Source organism: Littorina saxatilis, linkage group LG17 (genome assembly GCF_037325665.1).
Source record: "Littorina saxatilis isolate snail1 linkage group LG17, US_GU_Lsax_2.0, whole genome shotgun sequence".
In the NCBI taxonomy this organism is placed as follows: domain Eukaryota; kingdom Metazoa; phylum Mollusca; class Gastropoda; order Littorinimorpha; family Littorinidae; genus Littorina; species Littorina saxatilis.
Genome location: NC_090261.1, coordinates 6,821,676 through 6,843,656, shown reverse-complemented (window position 1 = coordinate 6,843,656; position 21,981 = coordinate 6,821,676). Strand labels below are relative to the sequence as shown.

At 39.7% G+C, this 21,981-nt stretch overlaps 1 protein-coding gene across 2 annotated transcripts; it reads right to left on the bottom strand.

Annotated features, from left to right (window-relative positions):
- Positions 1 to 118: 118 nt before the first annotated feature.
- On the bottom strand, positions 119 to 21,855 carry LOC138951614 (ectonucleoside triphosphate diphosphohydrolase 5-like). 2 transcript variants are annotated; one of them, XM_070323143.1, is made up of 14 exons: positions 21,757 to 21,855; positions 17,366 to 17,506; positions 15,737 to 16,477; positions 13,544 to 13,761; positions 12,004 to 12,079; positions 11,408 to 11,443; positions 9,776 to 9,861; positions 9,123 to 9,190; positions 8,598 to 8,647; positions 8,003 to 8,087; positions 6,555 to 6,721; positions 3,556 to 3,612; positions 3,185 to 3,294; positions 119 to 401 (listed from the first exon to the last, which is right to left on the bottom strand). In XM_070323143.1, the coding sequence occupies exons 3-14, from the start codon at positions 16,434 to 16,436 to the stop codon at positions 318 to 320; spliced, it is 1,737 nt and encodes a 578-aa protein (XP_070179244.1). In that variant the 5' UTR covers positions 16,437 to 16,477; positions 17,366 to 17,506; positions 21,757 to 21,855; the 3' UTR covers positions 119 to 317. The 2 variants fall into 2 exon arrangements, with proteins under 2 accessions (XP_070179244.1, XP_070179245.1); XM_070323144.1 differs by lacking the exon at positions 21,757 to 21,855 and adding an exon at positions 21,443 to 21,568.
- Positions 21,856 to 21,981: the final 126 nt, after the last annotated feature.

Genomic DNA, 21,981 nt, shown 5'->3' with positions numbered 1-21,981 from the left:
GACAAAAATGTGAACCAGACAAGAACACTATCCCATCTTTCTATTGAAAAAAAAAAACCTCACAAAGTTAATCAATACACAAACAGAAAATAAAATCAGAAACATGATGACACCTGTGTAAAACTCTTCAAAAAGCTTTATTGAAAGTAAAAGGCAGATATGCAAAAACACTTGTGTATACATGATTGTTTTGTATCTAGATAAGACGCATCACAGCAGAGTTCAGGTAAAGAAGATCACAAAGGAGATAAGGATGATCGCAAATAAAGCGTTGCTCAGAAGTAAGTGCTGGAAAATGTCCAGGATGGAAGGTGCCATTACTCTGAGTGAAGCCTGGATAGTGCGTCCAGTGCTGCTCCCAGTGACCAGCTTACCTCCCCTGACTTGATTTCCTCAACCACCTGAACATACATGAAAACAGTTTTACAGCAAAAAGGAGCAACAGCAGCATCTACTTCGAAGGAGAAAAAACAAAACAATCAGGCATTTTATCGTCAAGCTTTGCAATTACACATTCAGTTATATCTAGTTTGCAAAGAGAAGTCCCCTACGCTCAAAATGGTGTGAACAAATGAGCGTACTCCACACAGCGTTTGCACATCCATGATTAAAACATGCCTCATGCGCGTCCGTCACACCATAAATTAAGTTTACCTATACATTTAAAACAAATGCTTTTTTCAATTTTTACTGACAAAAACTGTACCGTATTTGACGGACTACAAGCCGCGACTTTTAAAAAAAAAATCGCATTGCGGCTTATAAAGAGATGCAGCTAAAATGTTACCTAAACTTGAATAGCATTCACCTAATGGAAGTCGCCGCGGATTTTCATTTCGCTCGATTTGCGATTACCGGTACTTCATTAGCTCTCTACTCAAGACCAGTGATGTTCCCAGGGGTCGGCCCTCGGCCCTGGGCCGGATACCTTGGTCTAATGACCGGTACCTTGTGTCTCTGGCGGACAAATGTCCGATAAGTTTATGTCAGAGACGGACACTGACCGATCGTTTTATTGCCACGTCGGACATGGCAACATTGATCCGTTTATTTAGATCAGGCATCAGATGATACGTCTCCTAATCTCCGAATCGGCAACATCTTCTGTTGTTTGGTTTAGTAACTTCGCCGTTTGAAGACCGTGCAGTTTAAGAATTTCCGAAAGTTCAACTTCCGGTTGTATAGATTCTAGAAACTGCGAATGCGATCATGCCGCCTGCAAAGAAATTGAAACCGGACAAGGACCAACCCAAGCTGTGTTTTCGACAGTCAGATCATGATCAGTCGTCAAGTGTGACTGTGACCGGACCCACTGTGACTGTGAGTACGAAAACGGCGATGACACCACCACGGACGTTTGTGCCTTCATGGCTTAAACTTTATCCATGGCTAAATTTCGATGGCGAGAGAAAACTGATGTTTTGCACAGTGTGCATTTCAGCAAACCGAAACGTGAAATGACTGATTGTTATTTACAGTTCAGGACAAATGTCCTATACTTTCAGCGAGGCTAGGACATTTGTCCTATAAGGACAAAATCCAAGGAACATCCCTGCAAGACTCGGCGCTTTTCTCTTTCATTCGCGAATCTTTGTTTGTCAACAAGTCGTCGTGACAAGCGTACAGAGAAACACCGGATGTATCAGGATCTCGCGCGTGCGAGATTTCGTTTTTTTGTGTCTCGCGATAGTTGGAGGAGCGAGAGCCGCCATGTTGTGTTTTCGTCTGCTCAAAATGTGCGCTAAAGTCGTAAATCATCCCAAAAAAGCTTATTCCGGGCGGGACTACATGTGTGTGTTGGTTACAAATTGTGTGTGTGTGTGATATTTTTCTTCAAACTTTTTCACTTTTCTTCTTTGTTTCACTTGTTTATTCTCGGAGCAGATTTCGCCAAATACCGTACTTTCGTTTGCCTGGTTGTTTTGATTGATTGACACGATCCGATTATATTTTTTTCGACAGCGGCTAATATAGTGACGTAATCATGTGCCAAAATACTGGATCGGCTTCAGGATGGGCTTGTGAAGAAAAGTAGTCTATGAATTTTTCTCGTCGTATTTTTTTCCCACTGAGCGTATTCTCGACAATCATGCGTACAAAATACGGCAAAATCGTATGGGTTCCCAGGTCTGAGTCTAGCAAACGCATGCAAATTCCGTGCCATACGGGGCTATAACATACACTGTCCATTGGAGAATATTATCGTGTGAAAAGACAACCAAACAGTACGGCATTTAGATTTAAACAAGAAGAGCAAACGCTCGATCGAGTCACTTTCGCAGTTCTGAATATTATATGAGGCATCAGATGGACAGGAAGAAATTGCTATTCACAACACAATGAGTCACGTTCACATAAAATTTGAGCCCGGTCACTTTTATAGTTTCCGAGAAAAGCCCAACGTTAAGTTGTGTGTTGCCGAACAGAAAAGGCTAGTTATCTCCCTTGTTTTTCTGATAACGTTCGTAAAAGGCTACAGATGTAAATACTTTGATGTAAAGAATAATCCTACAAAGTTTCAATCACATCCGATGAACTTTGTCAAAGATATAAAATGTCTAATTTTTCCTTTGACGCTGACCTGTGACCTTGAAAAAGGTCAAAGGTCAACGAAACCATCGTTAAAGTGTAGAGGTCATTGGAGGTCACGACTAAACAAAATATGAGCCCGATCGCTTTGATAGTTTCCGAGAAAAATCCAACGTTAAGGTGGTGTCTACGGACGGCCGGCCGGACAGACTAACACTGACCGATTACATAGTCACTTTTTCTCAAGTGACTCAAAAATAGAATGCTCAAACACTAATTCTAAGACCTGTTTCACCCGAGTTTCTCATCTTGAGATAATAAAGTGTTCTATGTCTATGTCATCAATTCAACACCCAAAACGTACTGTAGCTTTCGGCTCAATTTCAAATCTGTATCTCTAGGAACACTCAAGGGCGAAAGGTAGGACGAAAATTATGACTGGCGCAAAAAGGCATCACAATGAGAATTACAGTCTGGAATGCCCACACAAACACAGCCTTTTTCAATTTGAGTAACTGAGCGCTCAAATGTTTATTTTTAAGGTATGTGTGGTCACATAATTACAACCCCCAACTTGAAATATAAAGCTAATGGGGTGATGAGACAGTTTTTTGTTGTTAGATATTATCACTTTATTAAATACATAAATACTTACATGTAGCGGTTTGTCCCATAGCATGTAAGTTTCACCCAATAGACGTGTGATGTAAGTCAGATCTTGGCACAAGAATGGATGACTAGGGTGTTGGATTTCTGAATGACATTCTGAAAAGAAAAAAAAAGTCTCTGGAAACAGTAATGAGGTTCCAAAGCAGCTGTGATTATGTGGTAATTAAACTTCTTGGCTACTACCATTGCAAGAAAGTATGCATACAATAAATGTTGGAATTTAAAAACTTCATACTGAAGCTTCAAAACAGAGTGTAAATTGTTTATGAAATGTTTTAGCAACAAAAACAACAACAAAACCCTAAAAATAGCTATCCTTGTGAAAAAAGAAATGTATCAACACACCAACATGCCTACCTCGAAATGCTGCATTGTAAAAGTCATCAATAGTCATAATCTTCTCCGCTTCACCATCTGAAAATGAAAGGTGCAGGACATCAAGCAAACATACGTTTCTTATTCTCCTTTCTTTATTTTGCAAGCTTCATGTCAGTATACTTGAACAAATACTTGTGCATGTCCACTTTCACTCCCAATGTGCACTAATATTCATCAAACTATATTGTAAGAATTTTAATAAACAATAATTGCTAAACATATCACCGACCTACTTGCATCTATATTACAAATGTAACCTCCAAAATGGTTCAAAAAAGCTTGAACAGAATTATTTCCAAAACATATAAAGTATACGCAGAATAACCTTTTTGGGGGACAATTCTTTTCATGAGATATGCCTTTAAAATGTAAAGGGTGGTATTTTAGCCATAAACAAAGAAAAGACATCTTTGAGTGGCATCAAGGGTGTGTGTGATATGTTCTCCCAAGAAATCTGAGAATATCTTTTCTTACATTTTAGGGAAATTCAACAGAAAAACAAGTCGCGTAAGGCGAAAATACAACATTTAGTCAAGCTCAGTCGAACTCACAGAATGAAACTGAACGCATTGCATTTTTTCCGCAAGACCGTACACTCGTAGCATCGTCTGTCCACCGCTCGTGGCAAAGGCAGTGAAATTAACAATCCAGAAAAGCGCGGTAGCGGTTGCGCTGAGGAGGATAGCATGCTTTTCTATATCTCTATTCTTTTTAACTCTCTGGACGTGTTTTTAATCCAAACATATCATATCTATATGTTTTTGGAATCAGGAACGAACAAGGAATAAGATGAAATTGTTTTTAAATCGATTTCGGAAATTTAATTTTAATCATAATTTTTATATTTTTAATTTTCAGAGCTTGTTTTTAATCCGAATATAACATATTTATATGTTTTTGGAATCAGAAAATGATGAAGAATACGATAAACGTAATTTTGGATCGTTTTATAAAAAAATAATTTTATTTACAATTTTCAGATTTTTAATGTCCAAAGTCATTAACCACTTGACTGCCTTAGGACGGGTATACCCGTCATGCGCTTGTGCAGCCGCAGCGCCTTAGGACGGGTAAACCCGTCTTCTCCGTTCCGGGATTTTCCAGAAATGCTACGTCACTGCTGACACACAAATAGCAGCCAATGGCTTGGTAGGATACCTCATTCTCATGAATAAACATAAATGGTGACGCGGTTTTGCGTCTGAAGGCTATTTTCGGCCTTGGCGACAGGGTAGGGGAGAGAAATCTCGACTCGTCAAAATGGCTAACGGTGACAGTCGACCGGGCCCTAGTAGCCGGACTGATGCTACAGGCGGTGCAACTGATTATGGATACTGACAGGGGAAGGGGGAGATCTTCTTGCGGACGATTCGTTGGAAACAGGTAGATGATAGTGATTATAATCCTTTCTTGGAGCAAGCAAAACAGCCACCTGTGTTTGATCCACAGGCACCAGAAGATGCGGCGGACTGATTTTTCAAAAGTTCATATTTAAACATCATTATAAGCCAAACTAATTATTATTTCCATGATTAGACACTAAAAACAGATTCTTGGTTCAATTTCCCTTAAAAATAACACAGGTTTTACTTACCTTCCTACTGCCAGTTTGGAGCTAGAATTTTTTGTGAATTATTACACCCCGAACTCCAATATTCCCTGGCAGTCAGGAATGCACATACGCAAGTTTTGATTGGCAGCGAAAGGGTTAATTAAATTTTAAGCCTCCAAGCTGAAATGCAATACCAAAGTCCGGCCTTCGTCGAGGATTGCTTGGCCAAAATTTCATATCAATTTGATTGAAAAATGAGGGTGTGACAGTGCCGCCTCAACTTTAACAAAATGCCGGATATGACGTCATCAAAGACATTTATCGAAAAAATGAAAAAAACGTCTGGAGATATCATACCCAGGAACTCTCATGAAAAATTTCATAAAGATCGGTCCAGTAGTTTACTCTGAATCGCTCTACACACACACACACACACACACACACACACACACACACACACACACACACACACACACACACACACATTCACCTCGTCTCGATTCCCCCCTCTATGTTAAAACATTTAGTCAAAACTTGACTAAATGTAACAAGAAGAGCAAACGCTCGATCGAGTCACTTTCGCAGTTCTGAATATTATATGAGGCATCAGATGGACAGGAAGAAATTGCTATTCACAACACAATGAGTCACGTTCACATAAAATTTGAGCCCGGTCACTTTTATAGTTTCCGAGAAAAGCCCAACGTTAAGTTGTGTGTTGCCGAACAGAAAAGGCTAGTTATCTCCCTTGTTTTTCTGATAACGTTCGTAAAAGGCTACAGATGTAAATACTTTGATGTAAAGAATAATCCTACAAAGTTTCAATCACATCCGATGAACTTTGTCAAAGATATAAAATGTCTAATTTTTCCTTTGACGCTGACCTGTGACCTTGAAAAAGGTCAAAGGTCAACGAAACCATCGCTAAAGTGTAGAGGTCATTGGAGGTCACGACTAAACAAAATATGAGCCCGATCGCTTTGATAGTTTCCGAGAAAAGATATAAAATGTCTAATTTTTCCTTTGACGCTGACCTGTGACCTTGAAAAAGGTCCAAGGTCAACGAAACCATCGTTAAAGTGTAGAGGTCATTGGAGGTCACGACTAAACAAAATATGAGCCCGATCGCTTTGATAGTTTCCGAGAAAAGTCCAACGTTAAGGTGGTGTCTACGGACGGCCGGCCGGCCGTCCGATTACATAGAGTCACTTTTTCTCAAGTGACTCAAAAACCCACTGGATGAGTGTGACACTGTGTGTCACTTACAACTACAAAGCCATACAAAATAATCCTTCAAAGAAATCTTTCTTTCCTTGTTGCACAAAGATCGAGTGAGCTGCCTACAAACAACTTGGAGTCCATGTTAGCCTAGTACCCTAACACTTCTGAAAAGTCACAATTTTGCAACGCACAATGTCTGACTTACCTGTGATGACTCCAGCCCATTCTAAAACTTCGTAGAAATAAGAAAAAAGATAGACTTGAGGATTTTGGTGGTTTCCAATCAAATCCCAAGGGGTGACAATGCCGGATGTTGAGAGAAACTGCCCCACCTGCCTCCAGCACTCATCTTGAGATGCTACCTCCGGCCCCCTGGAAAGAAAGACCACATGAGAATGAACAGTGATTTTTTATTTGTTGATGTTCTGCACACTTTAAAGAAACAACAAGAAGGGCAAAGCCCATACGACTCACATGCTTGACCTTGACCTTTACATGACCTTGACCTTCAGGGTCAAGGTCAAATAACTAAACCTAGCAATGACATCATACACTAAGAACTGCTTTACACATTTTTCCTACCAAAATACATGTGACCTTGACCCAAGGTCAAGGTCATCCAAGGTCATGCAACACAAAGCTGTTAATTCAAGACATAGGAAGTACAATGGTGCTTATTGGCTCTTTCTACCATGAGATATGGTCACTTTTAGTGGTTCACTACCTTATTTTGGTCACATTTCATAAGGGTCAAAGTGACCTTGACCTTGATCATATGTGACCAAATGTGTCTCATGATGAAAGCATAACATGTGCCCCACATAATTTTTAAGTTTGAAACAGTTATCTTCCATAGTTCAGGGTCAAAGTCACTTCAAAATATGTATACAATCCAACTTTGAAGAGCTCCTGTGACCTTGACCTTGAAGCAAGGTAAACCAAACTGGTATCAAAAGATGGGGCTTACTTTGCCCTATATATCATATATAGGTGAGGTATTGAATCTCAAAAACTTCAGAGAAAATGTGAAAAATAGCTGTTTTTTAGACAACATTTATGGCCCCTGCGACCTTGACCTTGAAGCAAGGTCAAGATGCTATGTATGTTTTTTGGGGCCTTGTCATCATACACCATCTTGCCAAATTTGGTACTGATAGACTGAATAGTGTCCAAGAAATATCCAACGTTAAAGTTTTCCGGACGGCCGGCCGGACGGCCGGACGACTCGGGTGAGTACATAGACTCACTTTTGCTTCGCATGTGAGTCAAAAATGTATGTTTCACAACAATAACAACAAACACTTTTATCAGCATTAACACGAAGTTCTGGTTTTGACGGAGCTGTTGTTGTTTGTTTCCTGGTGCCTTGAAACATTTCACTCATACCTCCAAGAGTGTAAAAATATTGGATTAATCAAAACCTGATTCGTTTGTCCTGCGGAATGTCTAACATTCAGCTATAGCTCAAATGTAGTGCTCATGTGGTTTCAACTCGATCAACACTAACCGACAAACAATTTCATATAATCAGTCTAACCACAGGCACAGAACAAATCACTACATATCAAAGCAGACTATTTGCAAGTTGAAGCAAAGCACGAGACCCAATAACTATATGTCCTAATGCCTGTTTTCCAAATAGCATCAGCGTACCTGACTTTGTAGTCTATGCCTTCGTAGGTAAAAATCCCTGAGTAGCCCACAGGTAGACAGTTACTGGTCAAGGTGCCATCCAAAGCTGAAAATTGTTTTTACAATAAGATTCGACCTCACAAGAAAATTAGCAAAATCAACAAAATTCCTTAAGTTCAAAAAAGCCAATCCTCCACAGTTTGATTTTGTAAAACACTTGATGTGCATGTGAACCTGCTGTATCTATATAATTATAAACCTTATAAATATGTAAAACTTATCAAAACTGACAAGCTCTAATTGCAAAATCATCACACTTCAATCTTGACAGAATGAGTAAGTGAATGAGTTAGTGAATGCATGTGTGTTTGTATTTGTGTGTCGGTTATTGTTTTTTCCAGGCCTGAATTCAAGAGACCACCCGCTCAGCATACTTGCATTACATATTGAATGTACACTAAACATCTCTATGGTAAATGACTTCCACTCTGTGCCTCAAAGATCAGTCATCAGTATGATTACGAGGAGCTTTAGTAGCAATGACTTTCAACAACGCTGTGTCCAAACACTGCATTAGTGAAGAAAATCATGCTTGTTCATGGGTACAAGCCCTCACCTTCTTGGAGAGTGCCATTGCGAGCAGCTTTCAGGCCTTGTCCTAAGTAGCTTCAAAAAGGTACAAACAACACTTTGATGAAAAATTCACATCTCATTAACATCTAGTACTGGAAACAAATTGTTTGAAAAGATCATAAAACGAAAGAAAAAAATCCCTATGACAAAACTGGTGCTTTATTTACAATATCAAAACAACATACTTGTGACTACATAATGTATCATCTCTGCATTATTTGTAAAAAATTAAACATTTTACAGTGCACTTGCCCTAAACAACAATCCTGCATGCTACAATTTAGCTGCATTTAAATCTTGATTTCTTGTAATATTCTGTCCACCAAGATGTAAATTACATTGAAAGTCATTTCATGAAGTCAAAACGGATCCACTAAAAATTTGAGCTGAGGGTTCAATTCCTAAAATTGGAATTATGTAAACTCGAGCTTTGAAGAAACAAATTGAGCTTCCTCTTTGCAAAGCAAAATGTTCAAAACATTTGCCATTTACTATGCCAAATTGTTACCTGTGCGTGTAGAGGTCATAACCATCACCAAATAGCTCCAGCAGACCAAGGTCTTCACCAAAGTAAGCCTGGAAAAAAACATGACACAGAGTCAAACGTACAGTAACTTTACTCTCCCGATCTCTTTCTCCCTGCCCTTCTTTTTTCTTCTCGCACGCACGCACGCACACACACACACACACACACACACATGTTCATGCATGCACACACACAAACACACTAAACAGATCTTTCTTCACAGGTACAAATTCTAATTTTCACAAAAACTTTTTACATAAGAAGCAGCCGAAGTACGTCAAAGCATGCACTGATGCAGCGATCAGACTGTTTTACCAGGAAAAAAAACTTGTTGCACAAAATATCAAACTGATAGGTCTGCCCGTTTTCCATTTCCCTTCTGCAGGTATCAAGAGATATCATGTAATTTACTGAAAGTTAGTGGTTGAGGCCATCACTACACACACACACACACACACACACACACACACACACACACACACACACACACACACTCTCTCTCTCTCTCTCTCTCTCTCTCTCTCTCTCTCTCTCTCTCCCCCCAACCTTTTCTTTTGTGACATAGTCACAATACACTTATCCTTTCACTCTACAAATCCCCTACAGCAACCAAAACCCCAAGAGCCTGCACTCACCAGATGCTGAGGTTTATACGTGATCTGTATGGAGCCTCCCCCCAGGTCCAGTGCTGCTGCTGTCAGTGAGCTGCCGTCCAGATTTCCTGGTGAGGAATAAGACAACAATTTAGTAACCCTAGCAAATAGTTATACATGTTACTGTAAAGTAACACTGAAAAAGACAATTCCCTGTAATATTTCCTTCTCTCATCATTTACTTGACGCAGAAATTTAGTTAACATACGTTGTGTTCGCACATCAGGTTGAGCTGAAATAGTTTTAGAATAGACCCTGATCGATCAGATCTCTGAATTGGCGAAGATTCACACACAAAAAGTTTTTCTTGAGACAGGAAGCAATCCACTGGTCAGACCTGTTTACCCCTAAAACATTGCACGTGTATTTTCTGGGAGCAAAATGAGGCAAATGTGTAGTTTTGTAATTGAATGTGTAGAATTTCTCATCGACCTATCACAACAACAAGAACAATGATTGCTACTTTTTACCACATGTATTGATTGACTGACGGAAAAATGGGAATTGCAGACAGTGCAATGAGCATGATGTTTTCCTTTCCGCGAAGACAAGGCATGGGTAGTCCTGATGATATTTTGGCAGAAAGACTTGGTTCGGCGCATTGCTCGTCTTTTTCTTTTTGGTCGGTGGCCTTTCGGAGTCATTTTCTTCACAGTTCTCATCTTCACTTTCGTGTGCTCTGCGTTAAGCCATTGTGTCGAAACGCCCGCATGGTTTGGCAGTAACGCTTTCAGTTGTGCCCGGCATTTGCTTGGAGAAGCCTATTCGGCATTAACAAGCTACAACGCAACGCCCGTGGGCGCTTTACGCGCTGCACGCACCAAACGACTGCTGGCCGAAAACATGGATTGGAAAATGGATCGGTCAAGGGAGATGAAGAAAATTACGGATTGTGATATGCGTAGCCGAAACAATACCGTTTGCGTGCAGGGACGGGGCGGTGTGAGAGCACAACGGGACAAGAAACAGGTGTAAAGACGGAAAAAAAAAAACAAAAAAAAAACAAATATATATATATATATATATATTTTTTTAAATACCGTTTGCGTAGAAAACGACAGACTTGCGTAGTTGCGTAGTATATTATTCAAATTCGTAGTTTACTACGCTCAATGTGTAGTGTAAACAGGTCTGACTGGTGCAACTTGACAACCAGGCAAAGGCATTAGGACTAAATAATTGTCAAAATTACAAACATATCTTTTCAACTTCTTGTTTCTGACATCAGCATGTCTCTCTGCACATCATCGTACACACACAAAACCTCCTCCATGTGGAACCATCCGATCCTTACCCACTTTCCCCTGGTTCCAGACAATGTCAAATTGTATAACTTATATGTGACCCTCCACCATGGAATAATTAAGTCGCATGTCACCTTTGCATGATTTTTATATTTTTACATTTTCTTACAGAGTTTTTTATGCTCTATCCAGTGGTGAAAACCGTTGTAGAAAAGAGCAAAAACTGTTTGAGTTATAAGCCTGTGACTAATGTGACCCTCACACCGATACCTGACACCCCCCGGACGTATATTACGCCTAGCGCAGAACCGCGCGAGGTATCCCACTCATTCCGTGGTGGAGGGTCACATATGGGTGTCTTAATTCTCACCCAACAGGTAATTGATGGTTATCCAGCCAAACAAGCCTGCAAATAGAAAATGAGAACACTCAGCAAACAACTTTTACAGAGCATAAAATGAAGGTACAGCAGAGAGGTACAGCGGAGACTACTTGCAGTACAAACTTGCTTGCAATAAATGACCAGATTTACGTTCCGACATTTAAAGTCGACATTTTCTTACCCTGCAGAAGAAACATTCTTTTTCATTTATGTACATATATATATGAGCTCCGCTAAGGATGCTGGTCTCAATAGAAATTTTACCTTTTTTCTTTCTAAGCAAAGAGAAACAACTGATCCTCACGGACCCGAAACAGATAGATTTGTGTTATTCTTGATACATCACAAGTATACACATCCAGGTGGTTCCAGGGAAAAGGTGCTTTGAAACACTCTTTGGGATATTTAGACCAAGAAAAAAGGCTGATGTCATCTCTCTGCAGAACAAAAATTCTGTCATGATTAAATCTCCCCAAATAACCCCCAAAAAATCAAGAGATCAGCAGATTTTGAACAACAAGTGTACACACTGTCAGCAAACCTACTGGTTTCTGCACTCAGTTTATTTTCAGTTCACTTCTCACCTTCATCTCTTCCTCCCATGATACCAATGTCACCCGAAATGAAGTCAAAGTCTGTGAGGGCTAGCAACTCCCTCACCTTGCAAGAAAAAGCACAATCAAAAATATTATACTCTCCATAAAAAAGGCAGCCAGCATCTGTTTTTGAATGGATTGTACTCTTCCCTGAACGCTTGAATTAAATTTGAGAAAACCTGAGATAACTCATCTAAAACTCCTCATCATAATTATATGCCCAAATTCCTAATATTTCCTGGTCACATTCGTTTTTGATTAATTTTTTTAAGTGCTTTGTTTTCGTAAAAGCCTTGATCATCTAAAATCAATCTTTCTTTTTTTGTGTGGAAAGTTCAGAAAACAGTAATAACTCCCACGAACATTCAATTCTTTCAACTTTCAATACTCACAGTTGACCGATTACTGATTTGATGTTTAACGATACCACGGACTCTGATCAAAGGGAGATAACAACCATAAGGTGGCGAAGGTGGTCATGAAATGGCTTTAACTAAAAGATCATGCATGTACAATGCAAAACAAATGCTCTTATTTGTTCAGAGTAAATACCCACATTTCAGTGCTGTATTAATGTTAGAAAATGTGCTTCCAACTATTGCTGTCACTTCAAATAATAAAACAAGAAGAGCAAACGCTCGATCGAGTCACTTTCGCAGTTCTGAATATTATATGAGGCATCAGATGGACAGGAAGAAATTGCTATTCACAACACAATGAGTCACGTTCACATAAAATTTGAGCCCGGTCACTTTTATAGTTTCCGAGAAAAGCCCAACATTAAGTTGTGTGTTGCCGAACAGAAAAGGCTAGTTATCTCCCTTGTTTTTCTGATAATGTTCGTAAAAGGCTACAGATGTAAATACTTTGATGTAAAGAATAATCCTACAAAGTTTCAATCACATCCGATGAACTTTGTCAAAGATATAAAATGTCTAATTTTTCCTTTGACGCTGACCTGTGACCTTGAAAAAGGTCAAAGGTCAACGAAACCATCGTTAAAGTGTAGAGGTCATTGGAGGTCACGACTAAACAAAATATGAGCCCGATCGCTTTGATAGTTTCCGAGAAAAGTCCACTTTTATAGTTTCCGAGAAAAGCCCAACGTTAAGTTGTGTGTTGCCGAACAGAAAAGGCTAGTTATCTCCCTTGTTTTTCTGATAACGTTCGTAAAAGGCTACAGATGTAAATACTTTGATGTAAAGAATAATCCTACAAAGTTTCAATCACATCCGATGAACTTTGTCAAAGATATAAAATGTCTAATTTTTCCTTTGACGCTGACCTGTGACCTTGAAAAAGGTCAAAGGTCAACGAAACCATCGTTAAAGTGTAGAGGTCATTGGAGGTCACGACTAAACAAAATATGAGCCCGATCGCTTTGATAGTTTCCGAGAAAAGTCCAACGTTAAGGTGGTGTCTACGGACGGCCGGCCAGCCGGCCGGTTGGCCGGACAGACTAACACTGACCGATTACATAGACTGATAGAGTCACTTTTTCTCAAGTGACTCAATAAAAGACACACACCCTCTGGAGCAGCATTTCAGCACCATCAGCATCCAAAAGACGCAGGCCAGCGGTGGCCTTGAAAACTAGCGGAGTAGATTTGTGCAAAGACGCTGGCACTGTCTCCATAGCAACATCAATGAGTGGTTGGATGTTGTCAGTGATGGCTTCTGGTTTGTGGACAAAGTCGGACAATCCTGGTGTCACCCAGCGGTACACCTCCTTCACAAGTTGTACACCTGTTACCATGTCGCACACACAATAAGAATAATAATTGTTAAAATATGCATGCATTCAGACACAACACATACACATTCAAACAAACAGGGATGGCCAAATCTCAAAATTTCAAGTCGCCAGCTGGGCTTTAAAAAAGTCAATAGCCCGTCCGAAATTTCGCTGGCCCAGTACATTCCACTGGTTCTGCACCTGCAGTGATTATATGGCTTTGAAACTCTATATTACAACAAAAAGTGTTGCATTTGACTATAATGTTCACTGGCCAGCCGGGCAAGTTGCCATGCGGTTTCTACTAGCCCGGCGGATTTTTTACTCGCCTCTGGCGATAGGGCGGACGATTCGGCCATCCATGCAAACAAATGAAATCAAAACAGAATAAAATACACTTGGCAAAACAGACAGATAAAGGCACTTTGTGCAAACAATATGGATGCAAAAGTGGACCTTTATGTTGATAAAAAGAGCTTCTCTTCTTCATTTCACAAAGTTCATATACTGTAAGACTCTATATCTGATTATCCTTTCCTGATTTCCTACAAACAGAAACAAGCCTGTACACTAATAAACAGCAGAGGTTCACTTCCTTCCTGAAAAAAGACTAAGGTTGTATACAGGGGCTCCTTACAAACTTATCAACATTTTATACAAACACAAACAATTTTAACAAATAAGACAAAGATTTGAACTTTCTTCTTTTGTGTGTAATACAGATTGGTGCTCCTTAATAAAGCACTTCAAAACAAGAGGCGAAGCCTTCAAGGCTCACGTAAGAAATCGACAAACAGTAACACAAACTCAATCACTCCGTCACACATACACACACACAGTAAGCATAGGTGACACGGTGCAAGAGTGCGAGACACTAGATCTAGATCTGTCTGTCTGTAGCCTACTTACGGGGACATGACTGCCAGATGGCCAGATCGACACTGCGCTTTCGACAGCGCTTCCTCGCGCAGACACTGGAAACACGCTGTGCAGATTAACCTGTAGGAAATCTTTGGTATCTTCTTTATCTATTTTTCTGGAGCTACGAAACCGAACAATGTGAAATCGTCTTCTCCGAATCGGCGAACTGCAGCTCGGTGATAACTGTATCTATACCACAATCCTTCACGCAATCTGACCTAACCTTGACCCCTGACCTGGTCTACATACCACACACGACACAAACCAGTCAGCTGTTCTTACCCCCCCCCCCCCCCCAAAAAAAAACCCACCACCATCCGTTTTCTTCGGATACACACTTTAACTACATACGTGCCGACGAAATGTTGATCATTGCTTCAATACTTTGAAGCTGTTGCTTGAATAACAAGAGGCGAAGCCATCAAGGCTCACGTAAGAAATCGACAAACAGTAACACAAACTCAATCACTCCGTCACACATACACACACACACACACACCCACTCACACACACACACACACACACACACACACACACACACACACACACACAGAAAGAGCATAGGTGAAACTGTGCAAGAAAGCGAGACACTAGATCTAGATCTGTCTGTCTGCATGTAGCCTACTTACTGCCAGGACACGACTGCCAACTAGTGTCGGCCCGCTCAAAATAATAATGACCGAGACTTTCAGTACTTCCTTCGCGTGACGTCTAACCCTCTTACGTCATAATGTGACGTCAATGTAATGTGACGTCTTCAAATGTTAGAGTTTCTACCACAGACATACACACGCACGCACGCACATAAGCACAGACAGACAAAGTTACGATCGCATAGGCTACACTTACGTGAGCCAATAACCAGGTAAAATTAGTATTTCGGTGTTCAGTCAAATGTTAAAGTTTCTAACACAGACATACATGTACATACATACGCACGCACAGACAGACAAAAGTTAGCATCGCATGGGCTACACTTACGTGAGCCAAAAATCATCAAGGTAGATCTCTTAAAGAAATAACAGGCATAATTAGTTTGGTTGGTTTGTTTGGGCAAATTCTCACCATTATCTTCAAAACGCCACCTGTAGATATGAACTCTGGAACCAGTACTCCCAGCATCAAACACAACACAGAACAGTTCTTCTCCATCCTTCCTTTTCTTCTTCAGTCCGCTCACATCAATTGTCATGAACTTGGGTTCAGTGGCCTTCACCAAAGCGTCTACCTCTAGATCTTCATCAACATCTTTTTTCTGCAAGTTCCTCTGCAACAGTCTGTCTACCAGTTCCTGCTTGGCATCTGTGGTTAAAAGATCCGGGCTGCCATAGGCATGCCTTTCTCGGTGATCATGAATCATGCTGGAATAACCATGCTTCTCTAAAGATTCTATCAGACGTGATATATGCAGGCTACTTTGCTTAGACGTCCCAGAAGAGTTCATGGCCAGGATGACTGACAAAACCCCTAACACAGCGCCCAGCAAAAACACACCCTTCTGAACTGAAGAGCTGATGGCTAAGTCACTTCCCGTTTTCCCACCACTTTTCTCAGCTTGTAAGCACATCTTTTTATTGTTGATGTTTCCAGTCTGCACACTTTCACCCCGGCCATTTGGTTCCCCCGATATACTCGAATCACACTGTTTGCTCAATGTAGCATCCGCAGCCGTCAGGGCCTCTTGTAAACACTCATGCGAACACTTGCTGCTATGTGATTGGTCCTCGGGGCACTTTCCTTTGCTGCTGCCATTGGCATCCATCATTATTTTGCACAGCACAGCTGGTCAAGCTCTTAAAACTGTACCTGCATGACAAATCAAGGTTTTTTAAAAATGTTTTTTGAATGATCATGAAGCAGTAAAGCTTTCAAACCTGTTTTTGTGCAACATCTGTGCATTTATTTTATTACAGATGTTGTCTCATCCTCCAATAATTTGCATTAATTGGCATCGACAACATGAAGCTATATATCGCCATTCTAAAACTCAGGCTATTTTTGTCTACTTATACCAACAAAGCAACAGAATAATGTGGTTCTAAAATAGTTTTTGTTAATATAGTTTAGAATAGTGATAGCTTTATGTTGTCGATGTCAATGTTTATTGGAAGATGAAACAATAATATTAAGAAAACGTGTTTTGACCCTTCCCCAAAATATTAAATATAAATGACAAAACTCAATTTAGCAGACTTTACAAAATACAAGGTAAGTTACTCTTGTCCAACATCCAGCGCACACAGCTTAATGCACAATTTTTCAGCCAATAAAAAGTCACATGTGCCTGAATAAATAAATGAACAAACTTCAATCAAACAAAAAAATAATAACCCACCTACCGACCCTACTTCCGTTGGCCTTGTCACCTGAAACAAACATTTTTGGGTGTGTGTGTGTGGGGGGGGGGGGGGGGGGGTGTGCAGCTTGTCTGCTTTCCAGCCATCATATTGTGAAGAAAATAACAGTGGAATCCCTGTGTAAAGAAAATTAGGCTCAATCTTCTTCTTTAGCGTTCGATGATGGTAGTGTCTTATAATATTCTTTGGCTCATGATGTTGACAAAGTGGGCTGTGTCTCATTCAAAATGGACGAAATTTACAGAGGTCCTGAACAAAAAAATGTAAAAAGACAAGATCTTAAAAGGGGAGTAGCACTTTATACCTCATAATTCAACAAATGTAAATGAGTACATACCGTTTAAGCAGCCACCTCTCGGCTAACAATCAATACTGGTGAGGTATGGTGAAATACTGGAGGTTGATGCATTGCTGGCAAAGTTCGATCTGATGGCAGCTCTGATGGCAGCCCGTTGTGCTTAGTACATGGTTTCTACAGCTGTTTAACAGAACCAGTCAATACTCAAACAGATGTAGGATATATATATATATATGCAAGTATCTGTTCATGAAAGACTGAACAATCATACTGAGGCAAATTAAGGCACATCTGTCACAGTGATAGCTAATCTACCAACGTATAACAAAACTTGTAGTTAATTATTATTCAGTGTACAAAAAAGAACTAACAGATTTTTATTCTATAGGTTTCGCGTCCATTGTGTTATTGTATTCTGTGTAGCCTGTGCTGTCTGTTCTGCATTTATCAACTGGAAAAGCATGCATGCATGAACTTTTATGAGAGGATCACTGGAATACTAACAGCGAGGAAACAAATAATGTGAAGCAAACAAAGTCATTTGCAATTAAACTTGAACAGAAGAATAAGTGTTTGATAAAGATAGAAATAATAACATTAACATATTATACATTGTTTTAGATGCATATATTTGTAATTAAATTATAGTGATACTGCTCATGAGTGACATGAATCAGACAGAATCTTTTACATTATCACTGAAGCTTGCAATGCATAACTTAAATAATCATGGCACATGTTACACAGTTTACTGTAGTAAAACACCTGGAAATAATTCAATGGAGTAAACACAGTGCATTTTCACTGAACTGCTGTGAAACGGAATATCTCAAAGATGACACTGGTACGTGATAATCATACAGCTTCTACTCATCGGATGCCCTGATGTTGAAATGGTAGGCATTAACTTTTTATTTTATTTCTCATTATTTTTGCTCCCTTTAATTTTAGTTCAGTCAATTCTGACAAAAAAATAATCCACTGCACAGATCTGTAATAAGATTTGAAACAAAATTTTGTGTCCACCTGATTTCACTGCGTATGTTATGTTATTTTTCTCTCTCTTTACCACACATCTCCAATTTCACCAGCTTTAACAATTCTTGGATTTTTTTTTTATAAATGGGAAGAATTTGAAATTATAATCTATTACAAATTAAGTAGAAGTGCAATGCCAAGGCACTGCATACCCCCAGCGAAGGACAGATCCGCTCTCTCTCTCTCTCTCTTTCTCTCTCACACACACACTCACACCCCAAGTCGCACACACACACTCATTCACACACAAACATACACACAAACTCACGCACACGCACATACACATTTTCTGTCTCTGTCTGTCTGTCTGTCTCTCTCTCTCTTTTACACAGACACAGGAACACACACACACACACACGCAGGCATGTATGCACACACACATAAATAACCACATTCTCTCTCTCTCTTTCTCTCTCTGTCTCTCTCTCTTTCTCTCTCTCTTTCTCTCTCTCTCACACACACACACACACACGAGAACAGACTCGCGCACGTGCGCGCGCACACACACATTCACACACACACACACACACATACACACACTAATAGTAACACTAACACATGCGCCCAAAATGCACACACACACACACACACACACCGCGCGAGAGAAAAAGAATGCAGGGAGGCATGACGCCATGATGCATTAAATGACGTCAAAGCCTTTCTACGTCATATTCTTACGCGATCTGTATTCATAGCCTCGGAAACTACAGAATTTCTACCCGGCCAAAGCAACCTTGGGTGACGTTTGCTCAAAACATAGGGGCGCCTATGTCACCTGTACATCACCCACCGTATTTTAGTTAGTATGTTCCCAATTTTTTGCAAACTTTCATCTCCAACTGTAGCCCCTAATCGGGCACAACGAATCCTTCTTTATCATGTATTATCGGCATGACAATTTCTCAAGTCGATAACAGAATAGCGTTAGTGGGATATACCTCCAGCTTTGCTGGGATAAAATAGATTAAAATCTCTTGTCACTAAATCAGTGAATATTTTGTGCAAAGTGAAGTCAACCGTTAGTCATTTGTTGCCCATCCTAAAATCTTGTTAAACCTCATATATTAGGCTGCTTTTCCCAAGCTAATATAATTAAAGTAAACTTAAATAAACATTGATGTTTGACACATTATTCTTTTGAGAACAAAAATAGTTTTGTTTTCAACTTTCAAGCTGTAATTTTTTTCTGCATTTGTAATTTTTTATATGATAACTTGCTAATAAGACTGTCATAAAACTCTTGCAAACCAGTGACTTTTAGCTACTAGTTCACTTGTCTGAAAGGGCGGTACCGTTAGTTAAAAATGTTGGCTTTCATCATCTCAGGGTTTGTGATCGAGTTGTTCCAACCTCATATATGTATGATGTAGGCATTATCGACACAAATTTGCATCACAGCTGTATAAATCAGGGGTGGGACGTACTCTCTTGTGATGAAAAAAGAGGAAATCCCTTTTCTCTAGGGGGGTTCGGGGCCGGGGGTATGCTCCCCCGAACATTTTTTAAATGGTACATTAAAATCTGTGCAATCTGGTGCATTCTCAGACTAAAATTCAACTCGTTTGGATCAGGTAAATGAGACAATGACAAAAGGTGACGTTTTCATGTCAGTATGTCCCAAATGACATCACCAGTACATTTTTCATTCTATCTAATCTGTTTTCGTTCTATTTTTTCAAATAACATGCGTTAACAATTGATTGCCAACTGGAATGGAAGAGCACAAAAAGTGTAACTTGATATGTAGTTTCTCTAGAGGGAAAAACATCTTCCACTTTCATGTCAGTGTGTCCCATGCAACATACATTTGCCAAACAGCTATGTGTAAGTAGATTATTTGTTAGTGGTATAGAAAATACTGATCAACAATCAAAGTCAGTTTTCACATTCATTTTCTACCTATTTCTTATTTGTTTATTCTTTTGGCAATGGTGAAATGTCAGCAATCGTGTGTCATTCGGGACAGTAGACATGACACCTGACCTTTTGTCACTGTCTCAAATATCAACGTTAAAATTCCTGCACACACGCCTCCCATCCCCACCACCACGTCGAACAAATTCCCCCAGTCTCCGCGCATGCGAGTGGCCAACAAACAAGACTGTTGCACGTTTATCCATCTTTAATCAAAGGAACGAATACCCCGCTCTCGGAAGTAGGTCAATGCCTTGAGTGGTAGCGATGTGTTACTGGAAAGTTGATTAACAAATCGTCAACAACAAGTTTACAACAAATCGTGTAAAAGTCCCACAACATGCTAGACCATTATACTCCGTGAAAAGAAAATTACCTGTGCGTAAACACTGCACTGCATGTGTCTAAACCTCTTACTTGATAACGTATTAGGATTTGACTGGCTTAATTGCATTGCACCATCCCAACCTCAGTGTCCGAACACCCCCGTGTGTACACGCAAGCACAAGACCAAGTGCGCACGAAAAAGATCCTGTAATCCATGTCAGAGTTCGGTGGGTTATAGAAACACGAAAATACCCAGCATGCTTCCTCCGAAAGCGGTGTATGGCTGCCTAAATCAATGGCGGGGTAAAAACGGTCATACATGTAAAGCCGTGGGAGTTTCGGCCTATGAACGAACAAAAACAAAAAACAAAATACCTTGCTGATATATAAGACAAAAAAAAGGTTGAAACAGACTATTAAAAGCAAGCATACATGATACCAAATTGGTCTTCAATAATATAATAATATAAAAGCTGGTTGGGATGGTGCAATGCAATTAAGCCTGACAGCGGCCAACTGGATACAAATCCAGCGCGCTACCGACTGGGCTACATCCCCGCCCTGCATCAGCAAGGTATTTATAATTAAAATAAGAAAAGGCTGAACCCCTGCAATCTTTTCCATAGATCATTCGTACTGGTCAAGTCTTAAAACAATTTATAATTATATGCAATTAATTGCAGCAAGAATGTGTCAAGTACGCAAAAAATAAACATGATTCTTTTGGGCAAAACTATGGTAGTCCAGTCAGGAATATTTCTGAAACAAATATATATATATTCGAGTGCTTGAAGTTGAAGCACTGCAGTAGATCCATGCAGTACTTAACATTCTTACCTGATCAATTCCAGTCTTGATTATCCACTACATTCTAATACGACTGTAAAAAAACCCAGAGGACTTAACCTATTTGTAAGGACGTTTATGCCACTTCTTCCAGTCTTGGCACATAGTATCACATAGACGACTAACAGACCAAAAATAAACGGCAACTTTCGTTGGTACACGTCACTTGGCACTCCCGAAACTGAACTCAAAACAACTGCATAACTTTCATAAGAGTAATTCAAGAAAAAAAAAATTGTAAACGTACGTCCGCCTGTTTACAAATTTTTTTTAAAAGTAAGCTTTGCATCTTTTTCAAAATTTACCTTGTGGGTGAGAAAATAAAAAAATCGTATGAGCCCAAACTGACGTCTGCAACGGAGAGACATGTTGTTGGAGTTATCTACCTTGAGAACTTTCATTTTCTTGCAAAGCTGTTTTTCATATAATTTTTCCATAACATTTTTACTTTAATTGGTAAAATTATACAAATATTAAACGTTTAGTGTAACTTGAATCAATTTTTATGGGTTTTACATTGAAACATATCG

What these genes read in the sequence shown, in the direction of transcription:
- LOC138951614 (XM_070323143.1), bottom strand. Translation starts at nt 16,436, where the DNA reads ATGATGGATGCCAATGGCAGCAGCAAAGGAAAGTGCCCCGAGGACCAA. An exon ending in CTGAAATGCTGCTCCAGAGG is followed by an intron (nt 12,080 to 13,543) that starts GTGTGTGTCTTT and finishes TTTTCTTGCAAG; the next exon opens with GTGAGGGAGTTGCTAGCCCT. An exon ending in ATGGGCTGGAGTCATCACAG is followed by an intron (nt 3,613 to 6,554) that starts GTAAGTCAGACA and finishes TTTCATTTTCAG; the next exon opens with ATGGTGAAGCGGAGAAGATT.